The sequence below is a fragment of the Narcine bancroftii genome, chromosome 2 (genome assembly GCF_036971445.1).
Source record: "Narcine bancroftii isolate sNarBan1 chromosome 2, sNarBan1.hap1, whole genome shotgun sequence".
NCBI classification, from domain to species: Eukaryota; Metazoa; Chordata; class Chondrichthyes; order Torpediniformes; family Narcinidae; genus Narcine; species Narcine bancroftii.
In genome coordinates this window covers 345,415,541-345,441,018 of record NC_091470.1, presented here as the reverse complement: position 1 = coordinate 345,441,018, position 25,478 = coordinate 345,415,541, and the positions used below count along the sequence as shown (strand labels likewise).

Below are 25,478 nucleotides of genomic sequence, written 5' to 3'. Positions count from 1 at the left end.
CGTGATCGGAATATTGAAGGAACACTGGTAATCTAGTGTTTCTACATTTGCGTTTAAAGCGGCTACTTCATAGAACCTCACAGAAAAAGTTGAGCAAGCTTGTGGTTTTGTGGTCAATTATCAGCTCCAAGTCAATAGTTGGAATCACTACTTCCGTCTTTGCATGTAGCAATCAGAAATTCACCACAGAATTTTGGGTTGTTGTCCGTAAGATATAGGAGCAGAAGGAGGCTATTTGGCCCTTTGAATCTGCTCTGCCATTCCATCAAGATCTGACCCATTCTCCCACTGAGCCCTTCTGCACTGCCTTCTCCCCATAACCCTTGATACCCTGATTATTCAGATATCTATCAATGTCTGCCTTAAGTACACCTAACGACCTGGCTTCCATAGCTACCCAAGACAACAAATTTCAGAGGTTCACCACTCTTTTGTTGAAGTTCCTCTGCATCTCTGTTTTAAATGGGTGCCCTTCAGTCCTGAATTTGTGCATTCTTGTACCAGACTCCTCCACCATGGGAAACAACTTTGCCACCTCTACTCTGTCCAGAGAGTAACATCCTCACTAAATTTATTAGACCTACATTTCCTTCTAGATCTTACAATCATCATTTATACTTACATCAAATGAAAGGGGGGGGGGGCTTAAAAATGTTGTGAGAAAATGCTAGTATTGATGATATATTTTTCCCTTCTGTGGGGAGTTGCTCTCTGCTGTGAATTTAATAAAGCAACTTTATTTTGTGTCGGATTATAACCCATGATCTCATCCAACAGTGTTATATTCCATTCATTTTACTTTATGTATAAGTAAATTAGAGCATCTTTAATTCTGAACTCATTACCTGAAAGTCAGTGAAATGGAGTTTCTCATAGCAGATAACAGCTGTCTCCTAAATCAGATCTTAAAGTGTACAGCATTACATGACACGCAGTGCATGCTGGAAGAACTCAGCCAGTCTCACAGGATTCATAGGATGTATCTTTTCTTCTGGATGATGGAATAAACAGAAAGTTGATAAATAATAAAATAAATTATGTGTTGCTTAAATCTCACAGAAGACTCAATATTGTGAGAATTCTGGTAGATAATCACAGACTTGATGATGAAGGCTTCATCATTTATGCAACTCAATAATGAAAATAAATGTTTTACTGGCAACAAGCCACTTACTGATGGGGCAATCCAGAGTCTTTTTAATTTTATTCTTAAATGATTTCATTTTAGAAAAGTAGACCATTTTGGAGTTTTTTTCTATCCAAATATTTTTGTTTCTGACAAAAAAATGTAACCACTTACTTGAGTGATAGGATCAATATTCAATATTTAATTAGACATTTTTAGAAATAATATTTGAACTTGACTTTAATTCCCAGAGATAACACCATTTCCTCTCAAGCTTGAAGACTTTGCATGCACTAATTCTATTTAAGATGTTCTTGGAAAACTAAAACATAGCTACAGATGATCACTACTTCCCAGATACAGTAAAATCCCTGGTATACGGCACCTATGGGTATTGGTAGATGCCGGATAAGTGAATCTCCTGGTTGCTTGAGACTGCGTGTTGCATGAATGGAGAACTAATGGTGAGGCATGCTGATTATAAACTCCTGTATTTTTAACCCATTTATTTTCCAAGTTTTGTTTTGCTGGTTGCTAGAGGCTGACAGTTACTTGGATTCTGGATAACATGGATTTTACTGTACAGGTACTTCACATACTTAAAATGTGTCATACTAGGCATGAGACTACGTTTTCAAATATACTAATTTCTGGGGTTTATTGTTTGTCAGAACTTTTAATTGAACGAGTCATTGATTTCCTATAAATATTCTCCTTTGCAAGCAAGGAGTTGTCAGACATTTCACAGAAAGTGTATGCCGGTCTGGAAATGATCCATCTTGGAAAGGCATGGAATTCTAACTTACCAATTTCCAGGTGGTTTGCCCTTGGATAAGTACTGCAGTTAACAAACCTTTCAGAAGTATTGATTCCTTAAAATTATAAAACATAATATATGACATATACAGCAATTAAACATGAACATGAACATTTTTTTAATATAAAAAAAAGAAAAGAAGAAAGAGAACCCCCCCCCCCCTTCAGCCAACTCTCCTAAGGAGAGCCATAAAAACAAAAAAAGAAAGGATATTTAAAAAAAAGTTAAATATACATATTAAAATCTAATCAATATAAATTGGAATGTAAATATTCCGAATATAACAGCCACTTATTAATTATCATGCAAAACATACGTAATTTTTTCCAGTATTAAACAATATTTTATCTCATTATACCATCTATTAATATCAATCATATTTGTATCTTTCCACATACTAGCAATACATATTTTCGCTACGGATAAAGCTAAATATACAAAAGCAAGCTGAAACTCATTTAATCCCAAGCCTTTCAGAGGTTGCAAACTACCCAATAAAAATACTGTTGGATCCAAAACTATTTTAATCTTATACAGATATTCTAAAAACGATTGAATTTTTTTCCAAAAATATTGTATATGTATACATGACCAAACAGCATGAAAAAAAGTTCCAACCGTATCACCACATCTAAAACACAAATCTGATTCATTAAAACCATATTTTTTAAATTTTTCAGGTGTCAAATATAATTGATGTAAAAAATCCATTACATTCCTGACAAATAACTGACACTACCATTTGATGCATCACCTGTGGGATTGGGGGCCGTACTGTCACAGAAAATGGGAAAAGGAGAGCAACCCGTGGCATATGCCTCTCGATCACTAACTGCTTGTGAGTGGAACTAAGCTCAATTAAAAAGAGAAGGGCTAGCCATTATCTTCAGGTAAAGAGATTTCACCAGTACCTATATGGACAAAAGTTTATGCTGGTTACAGACAACAAACCACTGAGTCTAATATTGGGATCTAAAAAAGGAATACTGATGGTAGCAGCAGCCCAAATTCAAAGGTGGGCGATGCTATTGGTAGCATACAATTTTGATTTAAAACATAAATCTTTGGCTTGGCTTCGCGGACGAAGATTTATGGAGGGGGTAAAAGTCCACGTCAGATGCAGGCTCGTTTGTGGCTGACAAGTCCGATGCGGGACAGGCAGACACGATTGCAGCGGTTGCAAGGGAAAATTGGTTGGTTGGGGTTGGGTGTTGGGTTTTTCCTCCTTTGTCTTTTGACATTGAGGTGGGCTCTGCGGTCTTCTTCAAATCAGCATTACAGAATAACCATGCAGGTGCCCTCTCCCGTTTACCACTCCCAGATACGGAGTAAAATGAAACAATCGTACAATGGACATCAGAAGCAACAGAAATAAATCAAAGCCAATTGGTGTTTAAAGAGGAGAAATATACTAGTGACCTGTATTGAATTCGTCCATCGTTATTGAATGAAGATCTACCGGGACCAATGCCTGAAGAGGGCGCACAAAATCAGTGAACCAGTGCGGACTCGAAAGGCTAACATGGCCTGTTTCTGCTCCGTAAATGGTTATATGGTTATAGTTATATGGTCATTTGAAATAAAATATGTGAATGAAAATTTTCTAAAACAGCAGGAATCTGAAATAAAACCAGGAAATAAGGGAAACACTTAGCAGGTTCGGTAGCATCTGTGGAAAGAGAAGCAATTAATGTTTCAGATAAAAGACATGCCAGAGACCATCTTTAATAGGTAAAGGTTGCCTAATAGCCAGTGATTGTCTCAATTTTTGAAACAAATGAAATAAATGACTATATCACTTTATCATATTTTTCCAAGTTCATTTTCTAACATATTGAATTCTGCATTGCAGTCCATCTACCAAAAAAATCCTCCAAGGAATTTTTATGCACAGATAAAAATAATTACAGATATTTCTCATAACCTTCAAACTTAATCATGATCTGCCTATGGAAGTCCATCCTCAGATGAGCAAAATCTATTTCAGCACATCCTTATAATAATGCTCACCACCCATACATAAACCAAGGTGACCACTTTCACATCTGACCCTCTTCCACACTCCTTGGTGCCCAGAGGAAAGAGATCAATTCAATTGGAGGGTGTGTTAATTAAACCATTTAATTTTTTTTTAAATATGAACAGAAAATCTTTGGGTGACCAACATCCTAATTTAGCCAGTCTTTTCTCAGTACAGATGCGGTTAACAGGAATTTTTTAGTCGACATTCACACAATTTTCCTCTCTTCATTAAAGGCAGTTCCTCAATTTCAAGGAAGCTTTCAGTAAGGGTCTAAGGCTATTGTCATTTCCGTAGCCTTTGCCATTGGAGAGGGTGTGTGGGCAATGCTGGAGATAGGAGTAAAACACATAACTCTGCAGACACCTTGGTTGAAGTAAAAACACAATGCTGGAGAAACTCATCAAGCTAAACAGGGTACTTTATATGGCAAAGATAAAGATACATAACCAATATTTCGTGCTTGAGTTCTTCATCAAGATATACTCAAAATGTAGGCACACACCCAAACAAAATGGTGGGGTGGGGGGGGGGCAAGGGAGGAGCACAGTCGGAAATTATTTGCTCTTTCTCCAGGTTTTTGCTAGGCTTATGCATCCTCCCAGGAATGTTTCTCGATTCCGTCCCAGGATCTCATTCCCTGTTTAGTCATGAGCTCAGGATTTCCACAGTCGGTGAGGATGTTACACTTTTGGAAGGAGAATTTGAAATCTTTTCACTTTTGACACTGACTAGGATGCTTTATATTTTGTTCACTGAGAAGGCTGTTTAATCCTTTTACTTGTTTTGCAGGTGGAAGAAGCATTGAATGAAGTGGACTTTCAGCTGAAACTTGATTTACATTTCACAGACTCTGAGCAGCAGTGAGTAATATATATTTACTCTCCAAAAGAAAGATTTTTTAAAAATGCTAAATTGGTTAATTTCACATTATGAGTCTCTGCAGCCGTGGAATGTGGTTAGAAATGCATCAGCAAGAATTAAGAATCAATGATTTCCATCCATTAGTGACCAGTGTCTATTAATGGTCCACTGGTGTTACTCTTGCTTCTCTTCCAGACTTGACCACAGAATAATAGACGATATCAAGGGACTGCTGCATGGTGAAAGATCCTATCTCTTAGAAAAGATAATTAATTGCATTGTTTTCTATTCAGTTGAAATCCCTTAGCATTATTTGGCATACTTCAGAAATCCTGACCTTCAAAACCCCAGAAAAAAAATTGGTACACATTAATTGTTATGAATAATAAAGCAACAATAGAAAATGCTAGAGGGGAAAAGAATATTTTCTCTTCTTTATAGATGCTATGTGACCTGATGTTATTTACAGATTTTTTTAAAATTTGAGATTTCCAGTATTTGCTTTTAAATCACTTGTTTATGATGTCCCAATGTTGTTTGCGAAATCTTGATGGACCAGAAATTCTCTGATGCAGTGGACCATTTTTGTAGACCATGTGAGTGCACTTTATTTTAACCATTTTACTAAGCCTGACAGAGTCCTTTGTAAACATTTGGCGCATGTCCATAAATTCAAAGTGAATCCTCCATTTCATAGAATGGGCATGCATTCACTGGTCACCGGGCATGTGCCGCGATGTCAAACAGCAGTCTGTGATTGTTTTGATGTCACTCGCGCAATTTCATTTCCGCCTTCAAGATTTCCCAGTGGAAAGGAGTCACGTGATGGAGTAGTGGCCTGTAGGAGAATATCAGCCCTATCCAGAAAAGAAGAAAAAAAGTGAAGAAAAAGCAAAGCCCCAGATACACAGAACACAAAAAGTTAAAGATAAACATGTGGAGAAAATGGCACCTAAGAAAGAAAAACCAAAAACAACGGGGAAAAAAAAGAAGGAAAGATGCTGGAAGAGAAAGGGGAAGGCCTTACCCGCACGAAAAAGCAGGGACCCGCCATGGAAAGAGAAGCCTGCTTCCCGAGGTTAGAGGAAACCCTGCAGGGTCGCGACCTACCAACCGCGGGACTGCAAAAATGGCTCACTGAGCCAAACAGAGGTGCTCAACTGCGCACAACAAGGACAGCACCGACCGGAGGGAGGACCAGCTGTGGAATGAAACTACACAGCACAAACAGCTGAGAGATGCCCGACAGCAGGGCTCCCAGCTGGAAGAAAAAGAAAGCAATGGGAAAGGGAGGGATGAGAAAGAAAAAACAGAAGCAGGAGGCCCAACAGATAACCAACCTAGAAGAAGAGGACCAAAATCAAGACACCATGGAAAAAAAAACAAAGTGAGGCAAGAAGCTCAATGAGAAAGTTAGAAGAGACACAGATACAAGGAAGAGAAATAGAAGACACAAACCCGAGCAGACACCGAAGAAGAAGAAGAACACCAAACTCTGCACAGAGGAATAGAAGGTAAAATGAATGGACAGAACATAGATTTAAAAAAAAGAACAAATGAAAGCAATAAAGGAATGGTTGACACTAGTATTTACTGAAATGAAAAGTACAGAAGAAAAAGTGAGTAGAATAGAGCTGATCATACCAGATGTAGGGAAAGGATTAGAAAATGTGAAAGAATGTGTAATGGTGGTAGAAATGGAAGTGAATGACTTAAAAAGAAAATAAGAAGAAAGTGTCAAAAAAATAAAGAAACACAAGAGTTGTTAGCTTAGAAGATGGATATAATGGAAAACTATAGTAGGCGAAACTATATAAAGATAGTGGGCCTTAAGGAAGATGAAGAAGACAAAGATATGAAAGAATTTATAAAATAATGGATTCCAAAAGTCCTGGGAATGCCAGAAATGCAGGAATGAATGGAAATAGAAAGAGCACACAGAACACTAGCCCCAAAACCACAGTCACAACAAAAACCAAGATCTGTTTTATTAAAATTATTGAGATACGCGACAAGAGAAAATATATTGGAGAAGCCAATGAATAAAATGATAGAAGGCAAAAAACCACTGGAATACAAAGGTCAAAAAAAATTTTCTACCCAGACATAAGTTTTGAGCTCCAAAATAAGGAAGGAGTTCAACGCAGCAAAATCGATCTTATGGAAAAAAGGCTATAAATTTATGTTAAGATATCTAGTGGTGCTTAAAATAGTTATCCCGGGAGAGCAAAGCACGAGAATTTACAGAACGCCTGCAAGACAGAAAGAGAAATTAAGAGATGTAACAAGAATGAAAAATGATGACAAACTACATATAAAGAAGTAAAAATAATGTATTCTTTCTTTCTTTCTTTGGCTTGGCTTCGCGGACTAAGATTTATGGAGGGGTAAATGTCCACTTCAGCTGCAGGCTCGTTTGTGTCTGACAAGTCCGATGCGGGACAGGCAGACACGGTTGCTGCGGTTGCAGGGGAAAATTGGTTGGTTGGGGTTGGGTGTTGGGTTTTTCCTCCTTTGTATTTTGTCAGTGAGATGGGCTCTGCGGTCTTCTTCAAAGGAGGTTGCTGCCCGCCGAACTGTGAGGCGCCAAGATGCACGGTTTGAGGCGATATCAGCCCACTGGCGGTGGTCAATGTGGCAGGCACCAAGAGATTTCTTTAGGCAGTCCTTGTACCTCTTCTTTGGTGCACCTCTGTCACGGTGGCCAGTGGAGAGCTCGCCATATAACACAATCTTGGGAAGGCGATGGTCCTCCATTCTGCAGACGTGACCTACCCAGCGCAGTTGGATCTTCAGCAGCGTGGATTCGATATAAGTAAGAACTAAAGGAGGGAAGAAAAGGGAAGTAAGGGAGAAGGGGGGAAAAAAGAAGAGGGGTTAAAAAAATAAATAAAAATAAAAAGAGAAAAGAGGGGGAGGTTTGTTGTAATGCAAAGATAAAAAGTCTTTTCTGGAGAGGGTTGGGTGGGAGAGAATAACAGTCGCTGGGAAATCAGTTGACACTTGCGAATGGGTTCGCAGTCCGAATGGAGAGGGGAGTTGTGGTTGCTCGGCAAGGGGCAACTCAGTGAGGGGGGAACACTTGGGGTTAAGGGAATTTTAGATGTGGGAGTGGTTCAAGTATTTTATGTTTTAAAAGTGTTGTCATACAGTGCGTTTAAAAAAAGGAAAACTGAGAAATGAAAATGGGGAAAAGTGGAAATGTGGTGGTGAAGAACCGAAAATGAGATGTAAACAGAGTATGAGATGGCCATGTTGAACTATATGACTATAAATATTAACGGAATACATAACCAAATCAAAAGGAAGAGGTTATTAAATTTACTGAAAAAAAATAGATATAGCATTCGTGCAGGAAACATAATAAATTAAGGAGAGACTGGGTAGGGCACGTAATGGCAGCATCATATAATTCAAAAGCAAGAGGTGTAGCTATATTAATCAATAAAAATGTACCACTCAAAATAGAGGAGGAAATAATAGACCCAGCAGGGAGACATGTAATGATAAAGTGTCAGATATATTCAGAACTCTGGAATTTGGTCAATATATATGCACCTAATGAAGAGGATCAAAAGTTTATGCAAGATATTTTTGAAGATTGTAGATACGCAGGGGAATATATTGATAAGAGGGGACTTTAACCTTAATTTGGACTCAAAGATCGATAAAACTGGACAAAAGACTAGCAAAAAGAACAAAGTAGCCAAATTTATGGTTAAATCAATGATTGAAATGCAACATTTGGATATATGGAGGAGAAAACACCCAAAGGAGAAGGAATACTCATATTATTCAAGTAGACATAAAACATACTCAAGGATTGACCTGTTTCTGCTGTCAGCCCATATCCAAGGGAGAGTTAGGAAAATGGAATATAAAGCTAGATTGTTATCTGATCACTCACCCCTGTAATCAGCAATAGAACTGGAGAACATCCCACCAAGAACATATGGATGGAGATTAAACTCTATGCTAATTAAAAGACAGGAATATAGAGAATTTATTCAGTGCCAAATTAAAATGTACTTTGAAATAAATACGGAATCAGTGAAAGACAAATTTATATTATGGGATGCAATGAAAGTCTTCATCAGAGGGCAGATAATAAGTTATGTAACTACGATGAAAAAGGACTACAATCGGGGAATAGAACAGTTGGAAATGGAAATAGTAAGTACAGAAAAAGAACTAGCAACAAGGGAAGATACAACAAAAAGAAGAGAATTGTCAGACAAAAAAAATCAAATACGAAACACTACAAATGTATAATGTGGAGAAGAACATAATGAAAATAAATCAAAAGTATTATGAGCTAGGAGAAAAAATGCACAAAATACTAGCTTGGCATCTTAAAACAGAACAAGCTAAAATAATGGTATTGGCATCAAGGAAAAAGCACAAACAAATTACATATAACCCACAGAGAACATTGAAAACTTCAAGGAATTCTACGAGCAATTATACCGAACTGAGAATGAAAGGAAAGAAGACAAGATAGTTGAGTTGCTAGCTAAAATTTAACTACCGAAATTGCAAGAGGAGCAAAACAAATTGATAAAACCATTTGAAATAGAAGAAATACAAGATATATTAAAAAACCTACTGAAAAATAAAATGCCTGGGGAGGACGGACTCCCAATAGAATTCTATAAAACATTTAAAGAGTTACTAATTCCTCCTCTGGAAGTAATGAACCAGATAGAAGAAACATAAAACTTGCCAGATTCATGTAAAACAGCAATAATTACAGTAATACCAAAGATGGGGAAAGATCTACTTACACCAGCATCATATAGACAAATATCTCTACTTAACACAGATTATAACATAATAGCAAAACTATTAGCAAACAGATTGGATGACTGTGTACCAAGATCAAACTGGATTTATTAAGAAAAGATGAACAACGGACAATGTCAGTAAGTTCATTAACTTAATCCATGCAGTACGGAAATAAGACACCAATAATGGCTATTGCTTTAGATGCAGAGAAAGCCTTTGACAGGGTAGAATGAAATTATTTATTCAAAGTATTACAGAGGTTCAACCTACCAGAGAAATATATTAATTGGATTAAAGCATTATATAAGGGACCAATGGCGAAGGTGACAGTAAATGGATATATATCGAACCAATTTAAATTAAGCAGGTCAACTAGGCAGGGATGTCCACTATCTCCCTCACTGTTCACTTTAGCAATTGAACCATTGGCAGAACTGATAAGAACAGAAAATAAAATAAAAGGGATAAAAATAAAAGAGAAGGAATATAAAATCAGTCTATTTGCAGATGACATCATAGTATACTTAACAGACCCAGAATTATCAATAAAAAAATTACATAAGAAATTGAAGGAATATGGAGAAATATCAGGGTACAAGATCAACGCAAATAAAAGTGAAGCAATATCAATGAATAATGAGGATTACACAAAGTTTAAAAAAGAATCAGCTTTTAAATGGCAAACACAAGCAATCCTAAGTATTAGACTAGATAATACTCTAGGCTATCTATACAAATTAAATTATCAGCCATTAATGAAGAAATTACAAGATGACTTAGAACATTGGAAAGATTTACCACTAACATTGATAGGAAGGGTAAATTGCATTAAAATGAATATCTTCCCAAGGATACAATACCTATTCCTTAACAGAGAAATTCTTCAATGAACTAAAGAGAATAATAAGGAAATTCTTATGGAAATGGGGGAAACTGAGGATAGTGCTAACCAAACTTTAAAAATTATTATAGAGCAGCACAATTAAGATATCTATCAGATTTTTATCAAACAAGGGAAAAACCCAGATTGGACCAAGATAGAGTGAGATAAAATAGGGGAGAAGGTACCAGAACAAATACTTTATAAGTGTGATGAAAAACTGGTGCAATGTAGAAGTTCACCAGTACTGCACCATCTGTTCAACATTTGGAAGTAGATTCATGTAGAAAGGAAAAAAAAAAACAAATTACCAACTACCAAAATTATTATTGACACAAAATCAACTGTTCCCTTTCACAATAGATAACATTTCCTTTAGAGAATGGGAGAGAAAAGGAATTAAAAGAATGGTAAATTGTTTTTTGGGAAATAATTTATTATCATTTGAACAAATGAAGGATAAATATGGTATAACTCATGGTACAATGTTTGCATACCACCAACTGAAAACCTACTTGAAGGACAAAATGGGAAGCAGACTGAGATTACCAGAAGGAAGCAGCTTTGAATATGTGATTACAGACACAATGATAATTAAAAGATTTATAATGAACATGTAAATCAAGCTGCAAGAGAAAGAAAATGATGAAATAAGCTATAAACCAAACAAAAGTGGGAACAAGATCTAAACATAAAGATAAAAAATGAAATATGGGGAAAGCTTTGCTCCGGAACTATGAGAAATATAACAAATACGAGGTTACACATGATACAATATAATTGGTTACACAGGCTATATATCACACCCCAAAAGTTAAATAAATGGGACCCAACATTATCAGACAGATGTTTTCTCTGTAAGAAGGAAATGGGAACAACAGTACATGCAATTTGGGCATGTGAGAAAGTGAAAAAATTTTGGGAAGATCTAAATCAGATATTAAAATCACAAAAAAGCAACATACCAAAAAATACAGAGACCTTTCTTCTAAGTAATATAAGAAGTAAAGAATTAGGCCTCAAACTGTATGAAGCGCAAAAAAGATTTATGATGATAGCCTTAGCTGTAGTAAAAAAATGTATAATGTCAACTTGGAAATCAGAAGAGAGCCTGAGAGTACAGCAATGGTACATGGAAAAGAATAAACGTATTCCATTGGAAAAAATAATATATAATTAAAAAAATAAAGTCACATTATTTGAACAAATTTGGGAACCGTACACGAGCACAACAGAGAGGGCCTACCGCCCACCTCCACCCCCTAAAAAGATAAAATGATAAGAAGACAAAATAACTTGATCCAGTGAGTAAAAGTAGATGACACAATTTTCTTGTTTATTTTCATTGGTGATGACATTGTTTAATGGGTTTATTGTATTGTATAAAATAAACAATTTAAAGGTTTGGAAGGGGTGAGAGGGAGGGAGGGAAGGGAGGGGGGATAAAGGGGGAGAAAATGACACTGTGTATATTCAATAGGGAAATGTTTGTGTGTATTTTGATTAATATGGTTCATAGTGTGAAAAATAAAAGAATTAAAAAAAAAAGATTTCCCAGTGGAAAAGAATATTGAGGCCTATTTTGATTGAAATGAAAAAGCAACTGATCTTACCTTGCTGTGGAGGCTAGGGCCGATATTCTCTTTAGGTAAGCATTCTTAAGTTCTAAATGTATTTGATGTTTACACTTATCCATCTGGCTCCTGCAGGTATGACCATTTCACTGAACATGCCATGACCCCAGGCCAGCCAATATCATTGATTGTTGGATAACCCCTCTGCCACCATCTGATTGCTGTCAGGTTTTATTGATACCAATGTTCTTTTTCTTTGATCTCTGTTGCATATTCCATGGGGTGTGATATTTCCTATCATGATTCCCACTTCCATCTATGCATCCTGTCAGAAATTACCTGACTCACACAGCCCTTTCTCTGATTCCTAATATCTATCTAATTTCAGGCCTAATCTCCCCATTGGGCATTGCCAGTTCATCCTGGTAAGATCAAGTTTAGTAAAGAGGTAGCATAGTAAATAATCACTCACCCACATGATCCCAGATCCTTACTCTATGTCCTGCATCTGCAAATTACAGTCCAATCCTATCAATGACAATAATAGCTTCTCCTTGTGGAACAAATAGAAGAAGGACTTTCTTCATACAGTGTTCTGATCTATAAAATTGGAGATATTCTCACACCCTGTAGTCCATTGGCTCATTAGGGACACTATTGTGGAAATTCCCTTGTAAAGCTTAACAAGCTTATTCTTTCTACAAGTGTATTTTATTTATAACCTAATTTCAAATCAGATCCTGTTCTTCTTTATGTGTGTGTGCACTTACATAGAGGTTGCTGGGCATGTAATACATTATTATATTGTGTACTCCTTGATACTGTTTATGTAAATTTTACTGCTCCATTGCAAGGTTTGTACACATTCAAGATTCAGGGAATATCATAATTAGAAGCCTGGTATTAGTTAAAGAACTAATCCCTACAAAGGCCACTGTTGGATGCTGAGGCTTTGACTTTCCTTTTGTTACTAGAGATGTCTAGTAAACTGTTCTGGTCCATCCTCATGCTGCATACAAACATCCTCTACATCTCCCTTGTCTATACTTACTCATCCAAAATCAGTGCCGCTCTTCCACTAATTTCTCCAGCTTCCACCTGTTAATTTCTAGTCTCCTCATCAGTTGTATCCTCATCACACCATCCTCCTCCATCAATCTGCAACCTCCCCCTCATTCTTGGACTCCTCCCATCTCCTATCCTCTTTCCACCTACTGTTCTTTCTGCCGATAAATTCAAACACACTCCATGTTCTAAGCATTGATCTTCTCTATTTAAGAATATCTAACCCCAGTCCCCTTATTCATTGGGAAGGTAAGCTTGATGAAAATGTCAACTTGCTTCATTGGACCAAATGTATAGCAATAAATAAATATCCTGTTATTTTGCATAAAGAATTCAATGAAACATGGCTGAATAATTGACAACAAAAAAGAGAGATCCAGAATTGAATTTGCTATGATGAGATTTCATGACAAAGAGCTTTGTAGTATGAGGTATTAAAATGTTTTTATCAGGAGTTAGTTATGTCTAATTGTGCAGAAAATAAGACAACGTTGCTCTCTGAAGACTATCTTCGTGCACATGAGCACATACAGTACATGTTCTGAAATAGTTATTAAGCAATCTTGTTGCATTGCTTCACCTCTACATTATCAATTGATGGCAATCCAAGCTCATTGTCAAAAAAAATCTATTTGATCATTTCTCAAACCTGCAGTTAACTGCAGTAAAGAAGCAAGATTTGTCAAAATAAATGAATCTGCAGGCACATTAAATAATCTCTGTCTGAACTTCCCATTGTTACCCAGCCTTTCCCAATTTAAAATATTTAACTTATAGTATTTGACTCATTTATCTGGATGTTGCCATTTTAATTTGCACTTTTCAGTAATCTGTAGGCTAGCCATAAAATATCATATAATGCTCTGATATATGCATGGAATTGATACACCTTATTGAATGGTTGTGGAGTGAAATTTTATGTGGCCACTTTACTCAAGTAATTCTTCACTTTTCAAGGAAGTGTTTTATTCTGGCTACCTTCACCCCAAATGCGGCTGTGACTTGCATGAGTGCTGCCCCTGAGGTCTAAATTAGTAATCAAGGCTGTTGAATGCAGGAAGACATTTTCACAGCGATCTGAAACAAGGAGATTGTGGGTGCTGGAATATCGAGCAAAATCAATCAATCTGCCATCAAGCAGTATCTGTGGGAGGTGAAAAAATTGTTGACATTTCAGCTCGGAACTCCTCATTGAGACCGTAGGACAGGGAGCGTAGAAAGCATGTCACTGCAAAAACTCGAGTTAGATTTTCAATCCCTTAGTCTGTTACTTAACACCACTGCTGCCTTGGTTCAGATAGCAACCAAACAACGTGACCCATCGTTAATCAACTGCTATCATGACCATCTTGTATTGACCTTTGAACAAACATTTAATAAACAATAAGAATTTAAATCAGGCACAACGTCTTCGGCTCCTTTTACAAAACTTTATCATCGGGCAGATATCGAAGTTTTAATCATTAGAAAGAGGTAGAAACAAGAACAATAAGAAGAATGATGCTGGCCCTCGATCTACTGTTTTGAACCAGTCCTCTACTCCAAATTAATGTTTTTTCTTGATTAGCAAATTTCTTAACTGCTTTTATGAGCAGAAATCAGTTGATTTCAGTTCTGGAAGGGTAATCAATTAGTGAACATCGATACCCCTTTGAAGCATCTTTGTGAACACTGACGAGCATCTGAGCGAGGAAACCCTTCTTCATATCACTGCCAGAGGGCATCTGTACAAAGTGAAGGGAGGAAAGTTTAGAGGAGACATTAAGGATAAGTTTTACTCAGAGAGTTGTGGGTGCATGGAATGCATTGCCAGGGGTGGTGATGGAAGCTGGAACAATAGGGGCAATTAAAAGACCCTTGGACAGGCACATGGTTGAAAGAAAAAATGGAAGGTTATGAGGTAGGGAGGGTTAAATTTTTTGGGTAGATATGTATATATGGGTGGGTCTATATTTTGATTCACAGCTACAAAAAGCCATAAAGGTTTATGTATATTTTTTTACGTTTCTCCAAACCCATATTAGAAGTGGAAAAGCCATTTGGAGTTAGTAGAATTATTTTACGGTTTGGAAGGGAATGATTTTGGAGACAACTCTGAAGAGCGAGATGTCGAAGCTGCAAGCTCTAGCATTAATGGAATAGTGCCAAAAACCCAGTCAAGATTGCTCAGGCCACTGGAGAAAATAGCTGGTGTTTGATGCAATAAGGGAAAGAAAGAGCTTGGGGAAAAGGACAAAGATTTTAAAGCAGATATGCAAAATCAGACGAGCAGGTGAAAATCAAAAAGAGCCAGGTGCTGGGAATCTGAAACAAAAACAGAGTACTGGAAAAGTATTGCAGGTTACGCAGCATGTGCGGAAAGATATATGGGAGTTAATGCTTCAGACCAATGTCCCTTCTTCAGAACTGAGAAAGAAACAAGTTAGTTTTAAGCTGCATTGAGGATAAGAGAAAAAGGATGGTTAGGACTGAAGAACTCTGGAAGACCTGGGATTGTGTGAGTGGAAATTGGCGTGCCATAGAGGAAGGAGGTCATTGAAGAAATCAGGCTTTGAGTTATTGATTGCATGGTGACATTACTGCTTATTGTAACAATATTAATATTTGGGGAGAATTTATAAGATTTAGAGTCGGTCACATACATACACACACTTTAAAACAGATCTTATTTGAAAGACTGAAGAATTCACATTGCAAGATTTCTGGAGGATGTAAGCACAAGTAGGTGTTAAATGATCTGCTTTCATAAAATGCTTGACCATTGCCTTGCTGGAGTCATGCTGTCTATCAGTACCCTTTCTGCAAAGTGCTCACAAAAAGGTCAATTCTGGATTGTTTACCTAAGATAACAACTTGAGAAGAAGAAAGAACTCCTGTTGTTTTCTGGAGAAGGTGGGGGTTTTGCAAGACATGAGTCACATGCCCTTTTTGGAGTTTCAGTTGCAAAAGAGAGAGAGTTGAGTTAACAACTCAGTCAGTCAGTCAGTGTATGGGTCACTGACAAGTATCTGAAAAGTGCAATCCAGGGAAAACTGTTTGAAACTGATGAAAGCAAGTTCCAGAGCAGTAGATGGCTGGAAGTGCTATCTGTCTGATGTTTCTCTTGAAATAGAGGAAGGAATGGAACTCTATGGTAGCTTGAAGAAAGTGGTTACCATCTAGAAGACCCTGATGGGACAAGTTTCATCAGCGAGACCCTGAGGTGACTAATGGTGGTACCTCAGTTGTGGAAATCCTGGAGCAACAAATATCTCTCTGCAAACCCTACAAGAACCTTCCTGAGCGGTAAACACTTACCTTTCAAGCACCAAGCCTGGTGAACTTTATACATGTTAAATTCTGTGCACAGTATGGTGATTGCCTGCAACCAGAGAACTTGGAAGAAGGAGAAGTGAGATTAAACTGTGAAGCAAAATACTTTTCTTTTTACACACACATTACAAACACGTGTGCTTAGAATTAGAAGGGGGTAATTTGGGTTAGTATAGAGTATAGTATAAGAATATAGTTAAGTTAACGTTTGATTCTATTTTCATGTTTGAAGTTGATTAAAAATAACTTTTGTTTTTAAAGCCACATCTTTGTGATTGTCTATTGCTGCTGGGTTTTGGGGTCCTTTGGGCTTGTAACATTAGAAAGTAAAGGGCTCCACTTTGGGTGTGTTAGTTTGCTGGTTCATGCTGGGCCAATGTCCACTGTTCTCAATGGCCTGCTGCTAAGATATATATACTGAAAATGTTCGTGAGAGGTATAGCACTGATATTCTCTCTGGGCAGTCTCCAATCAGAAGGCAGGAGGCATCAATATCATCTTCTCCTTTTCTTCGGTAACCTCCTTCCCACTTTTTTCTCCCCCTACCCCCATCTTGGTTTCCCTCATTTCTCTGTCCTTTCCTTCTCCTCCTCTTTCCCCTGCCATTCACCAATACCTACATCCGGCTTGCTGCTCCCTTCGCTACTTTCCTCCTATCAGAAAGTGGTTTTCTTACCTCTTTTCCCCCTTCCACTGACATTCACCTATCACCTATGTTCTCCTCCCTTCTTCTTTTTTGATCTTTGGATCCCTGATGAAGGGGTCAGGCCCCAAATGCTGACTGCTTATTGCTTTTTCCTGGATGCTGCCTGACCTTTTGAATTACACCAGCACCATTTTCCCAACCATCTGCAGCTTTCCACGAGAGGGAAGGCCCTCCCTTTGCACAATGTGCCAATGTGTAGAACTAAATTGAAACCACATAACCTCAGGTTGAGTCCTAATGCCAAGAGGTCAACAGGCAGAGAAATACAGAGGTGAGTGAAAGCGTCACTACTGATCATTGGCTTGAAGGGAGGTTTCGGTTTAGGTCAGGGGTGTCAAACTCAAATTCACGGAGGGCCAAAATTAAAAACTTGGACTAAGTCGAGGGCTGAACTAAATATTTATTGAAAATTTTCAACAACATCTGCATTTTTTCTCTTCTTTCAACATATGTAATGTTAAACTTTTTCTTATTAAAATAAATGTTTAATAATAGTTTTGGATAAACTCTTTCCAGAAGAAGCGTTAACAAATGAGAAATAAAATATTCAATAAATAATATTTCTCTTTTGAGGATTTGTCAAATGTTGCTAGTGTGCTGTTGAATAGTAAAATCTGAGGGCTATTGAGAATGTGGGAGAATAACATGATTCCTGAAACAATCAAATGGGTGACTGATTGTGGGCATGAACTCTAGCAGGGTTATTTGCCATGCCCTTTTTCCATTGGTACAGATATCCTTTGATTTACACACTTTTCAAGTTTTATGCCTAATGAGCTTGTATCCAGGTGCAGGACCATTTTTAACCAGGAATATATTTATCACTGTGACATGAAACTATTGGAAGATCGTTTTATCCTAAGATTAAAGTTCATAATACTTACTCGGGCCAGTGTGCGGGAGGGCGGGGGTTTGCGGGTGATCAGGTTGGACAACGGCAGTGCGGGGGCATCGGCTCTCGCTGCAGGGCAGCATCTCGGCGGATCAGCGGCCCCGTCACCGTGAGTCGCGGGTCGGCCTGCGGCAGGGAGGGGGAGTGGGCAACGGTCCTGGCGAGGTCAGGCCCGAGGCCTTCGGTTCCGGGCACTGGGAAGTGGCCTTGGCTTCCCCTGACACCGGCCAGGCTCCAAAACCAGAGTCCACGGTGAGACCCTGCAACGTAAACAGAGGAGGTTGGGGTGATTAGCAGGCTGACGCCAATGCATTCTGGGATTTGTTGTATTACTGTGCATGCGCTATACTGGCGCGGCGGCCAGCGGGCCACCTCTAATACATTTTTGAAATGATCTTGCGGGCCAAATATATTTGGCCCGCGGGCCAGAGTTTGACATGTGTGGGTTAAGGCAAGGCTTGACAGGTCAGGATGGTGAAAGATAGTGACAGCGGGGCAATAATCAAAAGAGAGGATGATTGATCACAAGGAAAGGGTTGGTTCTCAAAGAGTAACTGTATTCAAATTGCCTAGTGAGTCTACATTGTGATTAGGGTTTGAATAGTCAACTTGGATAGGTAGGTTCAGTGTTTGGTTGAGTTGGGGAGGGTGTTGGTATTCAGAGATTGGTAATTGGACAGGATGGTATCAGGCAATTTTGTGGGTGCTGATATTTCTAGCATGGCAGAGCAGGGAGCATAAAGGAGGCCTCTGATAGAGAACTGCAGGAATACTTAGAAATGATCTAACTGAAGTGGATTCCTGGTACCAAGTGGTAACCACTCAATGAAGCCAGGATTACTCTAGTGTGAACACCCCCTTGTACACAAGTAGTTGAACAGAGAATATGTGTCGCTCTTTAAATGAATGAAAACTACAGAAGAAATCTCCGCAGGAACCACTAAAGCACAAAGAAATAGGACACCTGATCTTGTCGCTCATATGATTATGCGTCTTCAGCTCCATGTATTTGTTAAATGACCATAAGATTGTGATTCATCTTTTATTGTAATTATATTTCCTCTGTCAATCAAATAAAGCAATGAAAGAATAGTATGTGTTCTAACCCTAATCTAAAGCAACTGCTCACATTAACCATCCAAGACTGTTATATTCACGAAACACTATTTATTTACTTGTAGTTATGAATACTTGTCCTGCATGCGTATTTTTTGCCTGTATGTGTGTTATTCTGGTTGTGTGTCTGCGTGTTTTGCACTGAGGATCGGAGATCACTTGTGGAATCAGCTGACAATAAACTTGATGACTTGATCTTAATCCTATACCACTGCAAGGTCAAGTTTCTTGAAAAATGTTGTTTTCTGTGGTTGGCAGTCCAGTGTAGTCATGGTCATTGTGGAGATGCCATCAAATTCTCTATATTTGCAGATCATATTAAAAGAGAGGTGACCCACAGATGAGGTGGAAACAGTGCAGATGCCCATGAAATAAGTGTCACCTCACACTTCCAGGATCCTCTGGAACAAACCCTTGTCTATCCAATTTTTTCCTCGTTAAAAAACTGATCATTCATCCTCTTTGTCTAGTGAACCTTCTCTGAATTTTTTCCAAACACATCATTCCTTAAATAAAAAGAGCAATACTGTACACGACACTCAACGTTTAGTTTCATTGGTGCCCTTTATGAATGACGAGCATCCTCCTTGCTGTCATTGCAATAAAAAGTTATTTTGTTAACTTTTTAAATTGCTTCTCTACCTGCAAATCATTTACCAGGACACCTATATTGTTCTCTATCTCAGAGTCTACAATCTCTTATCATTTAGAAACTATGCTCCTTTTTACTTTTTTTTGTCCTGACAAAATAGACAGTGTTACGTTTTCTGACATTATACTCCATTTGCTATACTCACTTGCCCACTGACTGAACCTATCTATTGGGGTAAAACACAAAGGTCTGCAGACACCGTGGTTGATGTAAAAATACAATGCTGGAGAAACTCAGCAGATCAAACAATGTGCTTTATGTAGCAAAGATAATGGTGCATCACCAATGTTTCAGGCTTGAACCCTTCATTGAGGTGTGGGAAAATGTAGGCAGGTGCCTGAACAAAATGGTAGGGGAGGGGTGCTGAAAGGCAGGGGGAGGAGCACTGTCCCACAGGCAGGAGGTAATTGGTGGATAAAGGAGGGAGGGCAGACCAGCAAACAGCAGGAAGGGGAATGGCTCTTTGAATGGAGAGGGAAGGGGGTGGAGAGCTGGAGGAAAGATGGATGGATGGGGAAGAGAGGGAGAACAGGGAGTAGGGCATCTATATCCCTTTATTGCCTGTTTATGTCCTCTTCATAATATACTTTCTCACCTATCTTTGTGTCATCAGCAAATTTAGTAACCGTACCTTCAGAGAAATATAGATTGTAAAATGTTCAGGGCCCAGCACAAAACGTTGTGATGTATATTACTCATTAGATCTTTCCAGCCAGAAAAGAATATCTGAGATGAGGTTCTGTTTTCTGGTGTAGCTGCAGAGAAACCTTTTTTTTATTGACTGCTGTGAACAGCTGCAAGATAATAGTGAAGAATTGTTTACCATGCTAGCATCTACTGGAGATCTCATTCCTGTCCAGTAACCCAAGGGCAGAATCTATTATTTAGTAATTAAGTTCATAAAATCCAAGTTGGCTTTCCAGCCATTTTTCATTGAACTTGGCACTTGTGATGCTCCAACTCTCCTTGGATGATACAAAATATGGATGCATTTCATTGTCTGCAAAAAAAAAATGCTTGTTTCAAAAGATGTTTAGAAGTTGCTTTCCTAAACCTTAATGGTAACAAATAAAATTGTGCCATCCTTGCACAGTTCAAGTCCAACAAGATTTCAGCCTTCAGTTCCAAATTTCTTAGACCAGTATATTAGTTTCAGCATCTGTTGTATGTTATCCATTGCAAGATCTTGCATCTCCATACACCTAGCAGGACAGGGCAATGCATGGAGCACTCTTGCAGCTAATTGGAGAGTACTGCTGCTTAAAGAAGAGATGCAGGGAATGAAGGAATGGTGTTGGGAAAAGCTACTGGGAATGAGAGGCTGATAAATGACACTTCATATAAAATTGTGAGAGGGATTGAAAGAGTACACAGTGAGAGCCTGTTTCCCATGGTAGGGGTGTCTAACGCTAAAGGACAACATTTTCAAGTGAGAAGGTGGAGATCTGAGGCACAATGAGGCAGCTGAATGAGCTGCCAGACAAAGTGGGAGAGGAAGAGAGAGTATCAATATTAACAAGATGGGGGAGCTTAGGATGTGAAGGGAGAAATGCTGGGAGAATAGGAGAATTGAATCACATGGTTTTTTTTAAATCCTGTGGCAACAGGGTCTTGGCCCCAAGATGGTGGCACCTATGATTGGCAGTGGCCACGAGGGGGGTTCCAGATTCTAGGGAAGCCAAGGATTGGTGCAGAGCACTAAAGAAACAGGAAGTCCACCCCCCCCCACTCCCGCTTTGAGAAGGACAGGCAGAGGAGGACCTATGGGATGGTGACCAGTGAGGGGCTCTGAAGCTGAAGAACACACAGGTGGCGATTGGAGGCAAGGAACTCATGCTGCTGGTGTTCATGGTCAGTGGACTCACGTTAGGCTGTGGACTGCTGGTGACTGGCTCAAGAGTGGGTGAAGGGGTACTAAGTATCAGAACTGGGATGCAAGAAGGTGCCAAGGGCACTGGAGACTTTGTGATCGTGTAGGAATTTTGGATCTAGAGCTCAGATTGCTGATGGTATGGACCAGCATCTTGGTGGCTGTGGAAGCTGCAGGAATGCTGGAGGTGAATCCACAGGCACTCAGCGACTCTGGGGATACTCTCTTTTGTTTCTCTTTCTCTGAGTGTAAGAGGCGGTCAGCAATTTCTGCTGATGGTGAATCCGTCTTCCTTAGACAGACTAAAGGAAGACTAAAGCAAGTTTCATTTAAATTACTCCTGTTTTATTGCATTACAACCTTGAATCTTTTTTGGGTTTATCCAGCAGACTGTTTATTGCTCCAGATTCGAGCATCTGCAGGCATGACAGCTGTCACAGACACAGTGGCTGTAAGTTCTGTGCCTGTGCTATGGAACTCCATAACTAAGGACGGGCTGGTAAAGAACAGTGTCCAAAGGATGCATGTTCTTTAGAACGTAAAACATAGAATACTTTGGCCCTCAGTGTTGTGCTGATCGATATATTCCTATCAAAAAAAAAAGCTAAATCCTTCCTTCCTCATTACCCTATATTTTTCTTTCATCCATGTGCATTTCTAAGAATCTTTTAAATGCCTCCACCATCTTCCTTAAACTACCCTCCCTCACTTTGTAGAGATGTGCCCTTGAAAAAAATAGTGCTGGCTTTCTACCTTATCTATTCCTCAGAATCTTGTAGACATCAAGTAAATCTCCTTTCATCCTTCTACAGTCACCAGAGATTTGTAGTGTTGCAACATGATTCTTGAACTCAATCCCTCTATTAATAAAGCCCAGCATCCCAGATGCCTTCTTAATTATACTATAAACCTACACAGCAACCCTGAGAGATGTATCTAAGGTCCCCCTGTTCCTCCACACTGTTAAGTATCCAACTATTAATTCTGTACTCAGCTTTCTGGTTTGTCCATCCAAAATCCATCACCTCACACTTATCTGGATTGCACTCCATCTGCCACTTTTCCACCCATTTCTGCATCCTGTCTATATTCTCTTGTAATCTTTGACAACCTTCGACACTATCCACAACTTTACCAATCTTTGTATCATCCAAAAACTGACTGTACCATCCTTTGGGTTCTTCATCAAGGACATTTATAAAAATCACAAAGTCCAGAGGTCCCAGAACAGATCCTTGTGGTATTCCAGTTGTCACTGACCTCCAGGCAGAGTACTCTCCGTCCATTGCTGCTCTCTGCTTTCTACATGCCAGGCATTTTTTAATCCATACAGCCAAGGTTACACAGATCCAATGTCTCATGACTTTCTGGATGAGTCTCTCGTGGGGGACCTTGTCAAATGCCTTACTAAAATCCATGTAGACCACATTTACCACCCTACCCTCATCAATTTGATTGTTTACCTCCTCAAAAACTATTAGGCTAGTGAGGCATGATCTTCCCTTCACAAAGCCATGCTGACTAACCTTGAGTAGACTGTACTCCAAATACTCATAGATCCTATCCGTAAGAATCCTCTCCATTAGTTTGCACATCACTGATGTAAGACTCATCAGTCTATAATTCCCACGATTCTTTGTATTATCTTTTATAAGTGAGGGGCAACATTTGCCATTCTCTAATTTTCCAGCACCTCCCATGTGACCAAGAGGGACTCAAAGATCATAGCCAATGTCTCAGCTATCTCTTCTTGCCCATTCCACAACAACATTGAGTATACTACATCTGGCCCCAGAGACCTATCGATCTCAATCTTTTTTAAAGAAGATCCATCACTTCCTCTTCCTTAATCTCAGTATCGACCAGCATAAGCCTGTTGTATTCTGAACTCACCCCAATCATTATCCTTTTCTCTGGGGAATATTGAATCAAAGTATTTATTTAGGACCTCTCCAAACTCCTCCACCTCCAAGCACATATTGCCTCCTTTATCCTTAAATGGCCCTACCTTGCCAAGGCCTCCTCATGCCCCCTTTCTTAAGTTACTTCCCTGGCTACTATATACTTCTCATGAGCCGTTCCTGTTTCCTGTTTCCTAAATCTAATGTACTCTTCCTTCCTCCACTTAACTTGCTGCCTCACCTGTTTTGTCAACCACAGTTCACTTTTCTACCCTCTTTTTCCTGTCCCAGTGGGACTAACCTATCCAGAACCCAGCACAAGTGGTCCTAAAACATCCTCCACCTTACTTCTCTGCTTCTCCCCTGAACAACTGTTCATAATTTATTCTCACTATTTCCTGCCTCATCCCATCATAATTAGCCCTTCTCCAATGAAACACTTCCCAGTTTGTCTGCTTTTATCCTTGTCCATAGCTCTGCTAAAGCCCAGGAAGTTGTGGCCATTATCAACAAAATGCTCCCCCATCAAGAGGTCCGCCACCTGACCAGGTTCATTGCCCAGAATTAGGTCATCGTCTGGTCCACATACTGTGTCAACAATCCTTAATGACAAATTCAGTCCCATCTATTCCTCGCAGTCAGGAAGTTCCAGTCAATATTAGGGAAGTTGAAGTCTACCACAACAACAACTGGGTATTTCCTGCACCATTTCAATATCTGCCTGCTTATCTATTCCTCGGTGTCCCAAGGGCTATTTGGGGGCCTATAGACTACTCTCAGTCGAGTGATTGCTCCCTTCCTATTTCTGCCTCCATCCACACTGACTCAGTAGGCACTCCCTCTTCAGCATTCTCTCTTTCTACAGCCATGATAGCAATGCTTCTCCCCCCACCCTTTGCCTCCCATCCTATCCCATTTAAAACACCAAAACCTAGTATCTGCATTAGCCAATCCTAATTTCCCACTAGCCAGGTCTCTGTAATGGTCACAACATCGTATTCCCATACTCTCAGTTCATCTCCTTTACTCCTAATACTTCTTGTATTGAAATAGACACATTTCAAACCCTCTAACTGACTATGTTTATGCTTCCTCCCCTGCCTGCCTTTCCTCACAAATTCACAGCACAATGCCGCATTTCTTTCAGCTTCTGCTCTGTTCTCCGCACTCACAGTCTTGTTGCCATCCCCCTACCAAACCCTCACTAACAGCTTAAACAAATCTACCTGCCAGAAATTGGTCCCTCTGCAGTTCAGGAAGCAGCCTGTCTTTTTTGTACGGGTCAGGCCTTCTGCAGAAGAGATCCCATCGATCCACAAGTCTGAACCCTGCCCCATGCACCCACTCTTCAGCCACACATTCATCTGCCACAACTTTCGGTTCCTACCCTCACTGGTGCATGGCACAGCAGCCATCTTTTGAAGTCCTGCTTTTCAGCTTCCTTCTTAACTCCATATATACCCTCTTCAGGACCTCGTCCTTACTTCTATCTGTGTCATTTGTACCAACGTGACTGCTCATTCTCTCACTTGAGAATGTTGTGGACTCAATCAGATATGTCCTGGACCCTGGCACATAGAAGGCAACATATCATCCTGTAACCTCAACCTCAAATCTGTTCACCTAATTAGTGAATCCCCAATCACTATCACTCTCCTCTTCCCTTCCTTCTGAGCTGAAAGGCCAGACTCAGTGCCAGAGAAGTGACAACTACGACTTGTCCCTGCTATATCATGCCAGCCCCCACACCGCACCTAACAGTATCCAAAATTGTATACTTATTGTTGAGTGGAGTGCACTGTCTGCCTATAACCATATAACCATGTAACAATTACAGCACAGAAAAAGGCCCATTCGGCCCTTCTATTCCATGCCAAACACTTTCTCCCACCTAGTCC

The 25,478-nt window shown here is 39.3% G+C and overlaps 1 protein-coding gene across 1 annotated transcript in view; it reads left to right on the top strand.

Annotated features, from left to right (window-relative positions):
* Window positions 1–25,478, top strand: part of fam135b (family with sequence similarity 135 member B) — a 409,679-nt gene that overhangs the window by 229,924 nt on the left and 154,277 nt on the right. Inside the window, exon 5 of the mRNA XM_069922246.1 lies at window positions 4,756–4,826. Within this exon, the coding sequence (XP_069778347.1) occupies window positions 4,756–4,826 (71 nt within the window). The remainder of the gene's footprint in view (window positions 1–4,755; window positions 4,827–25,478) is intronic.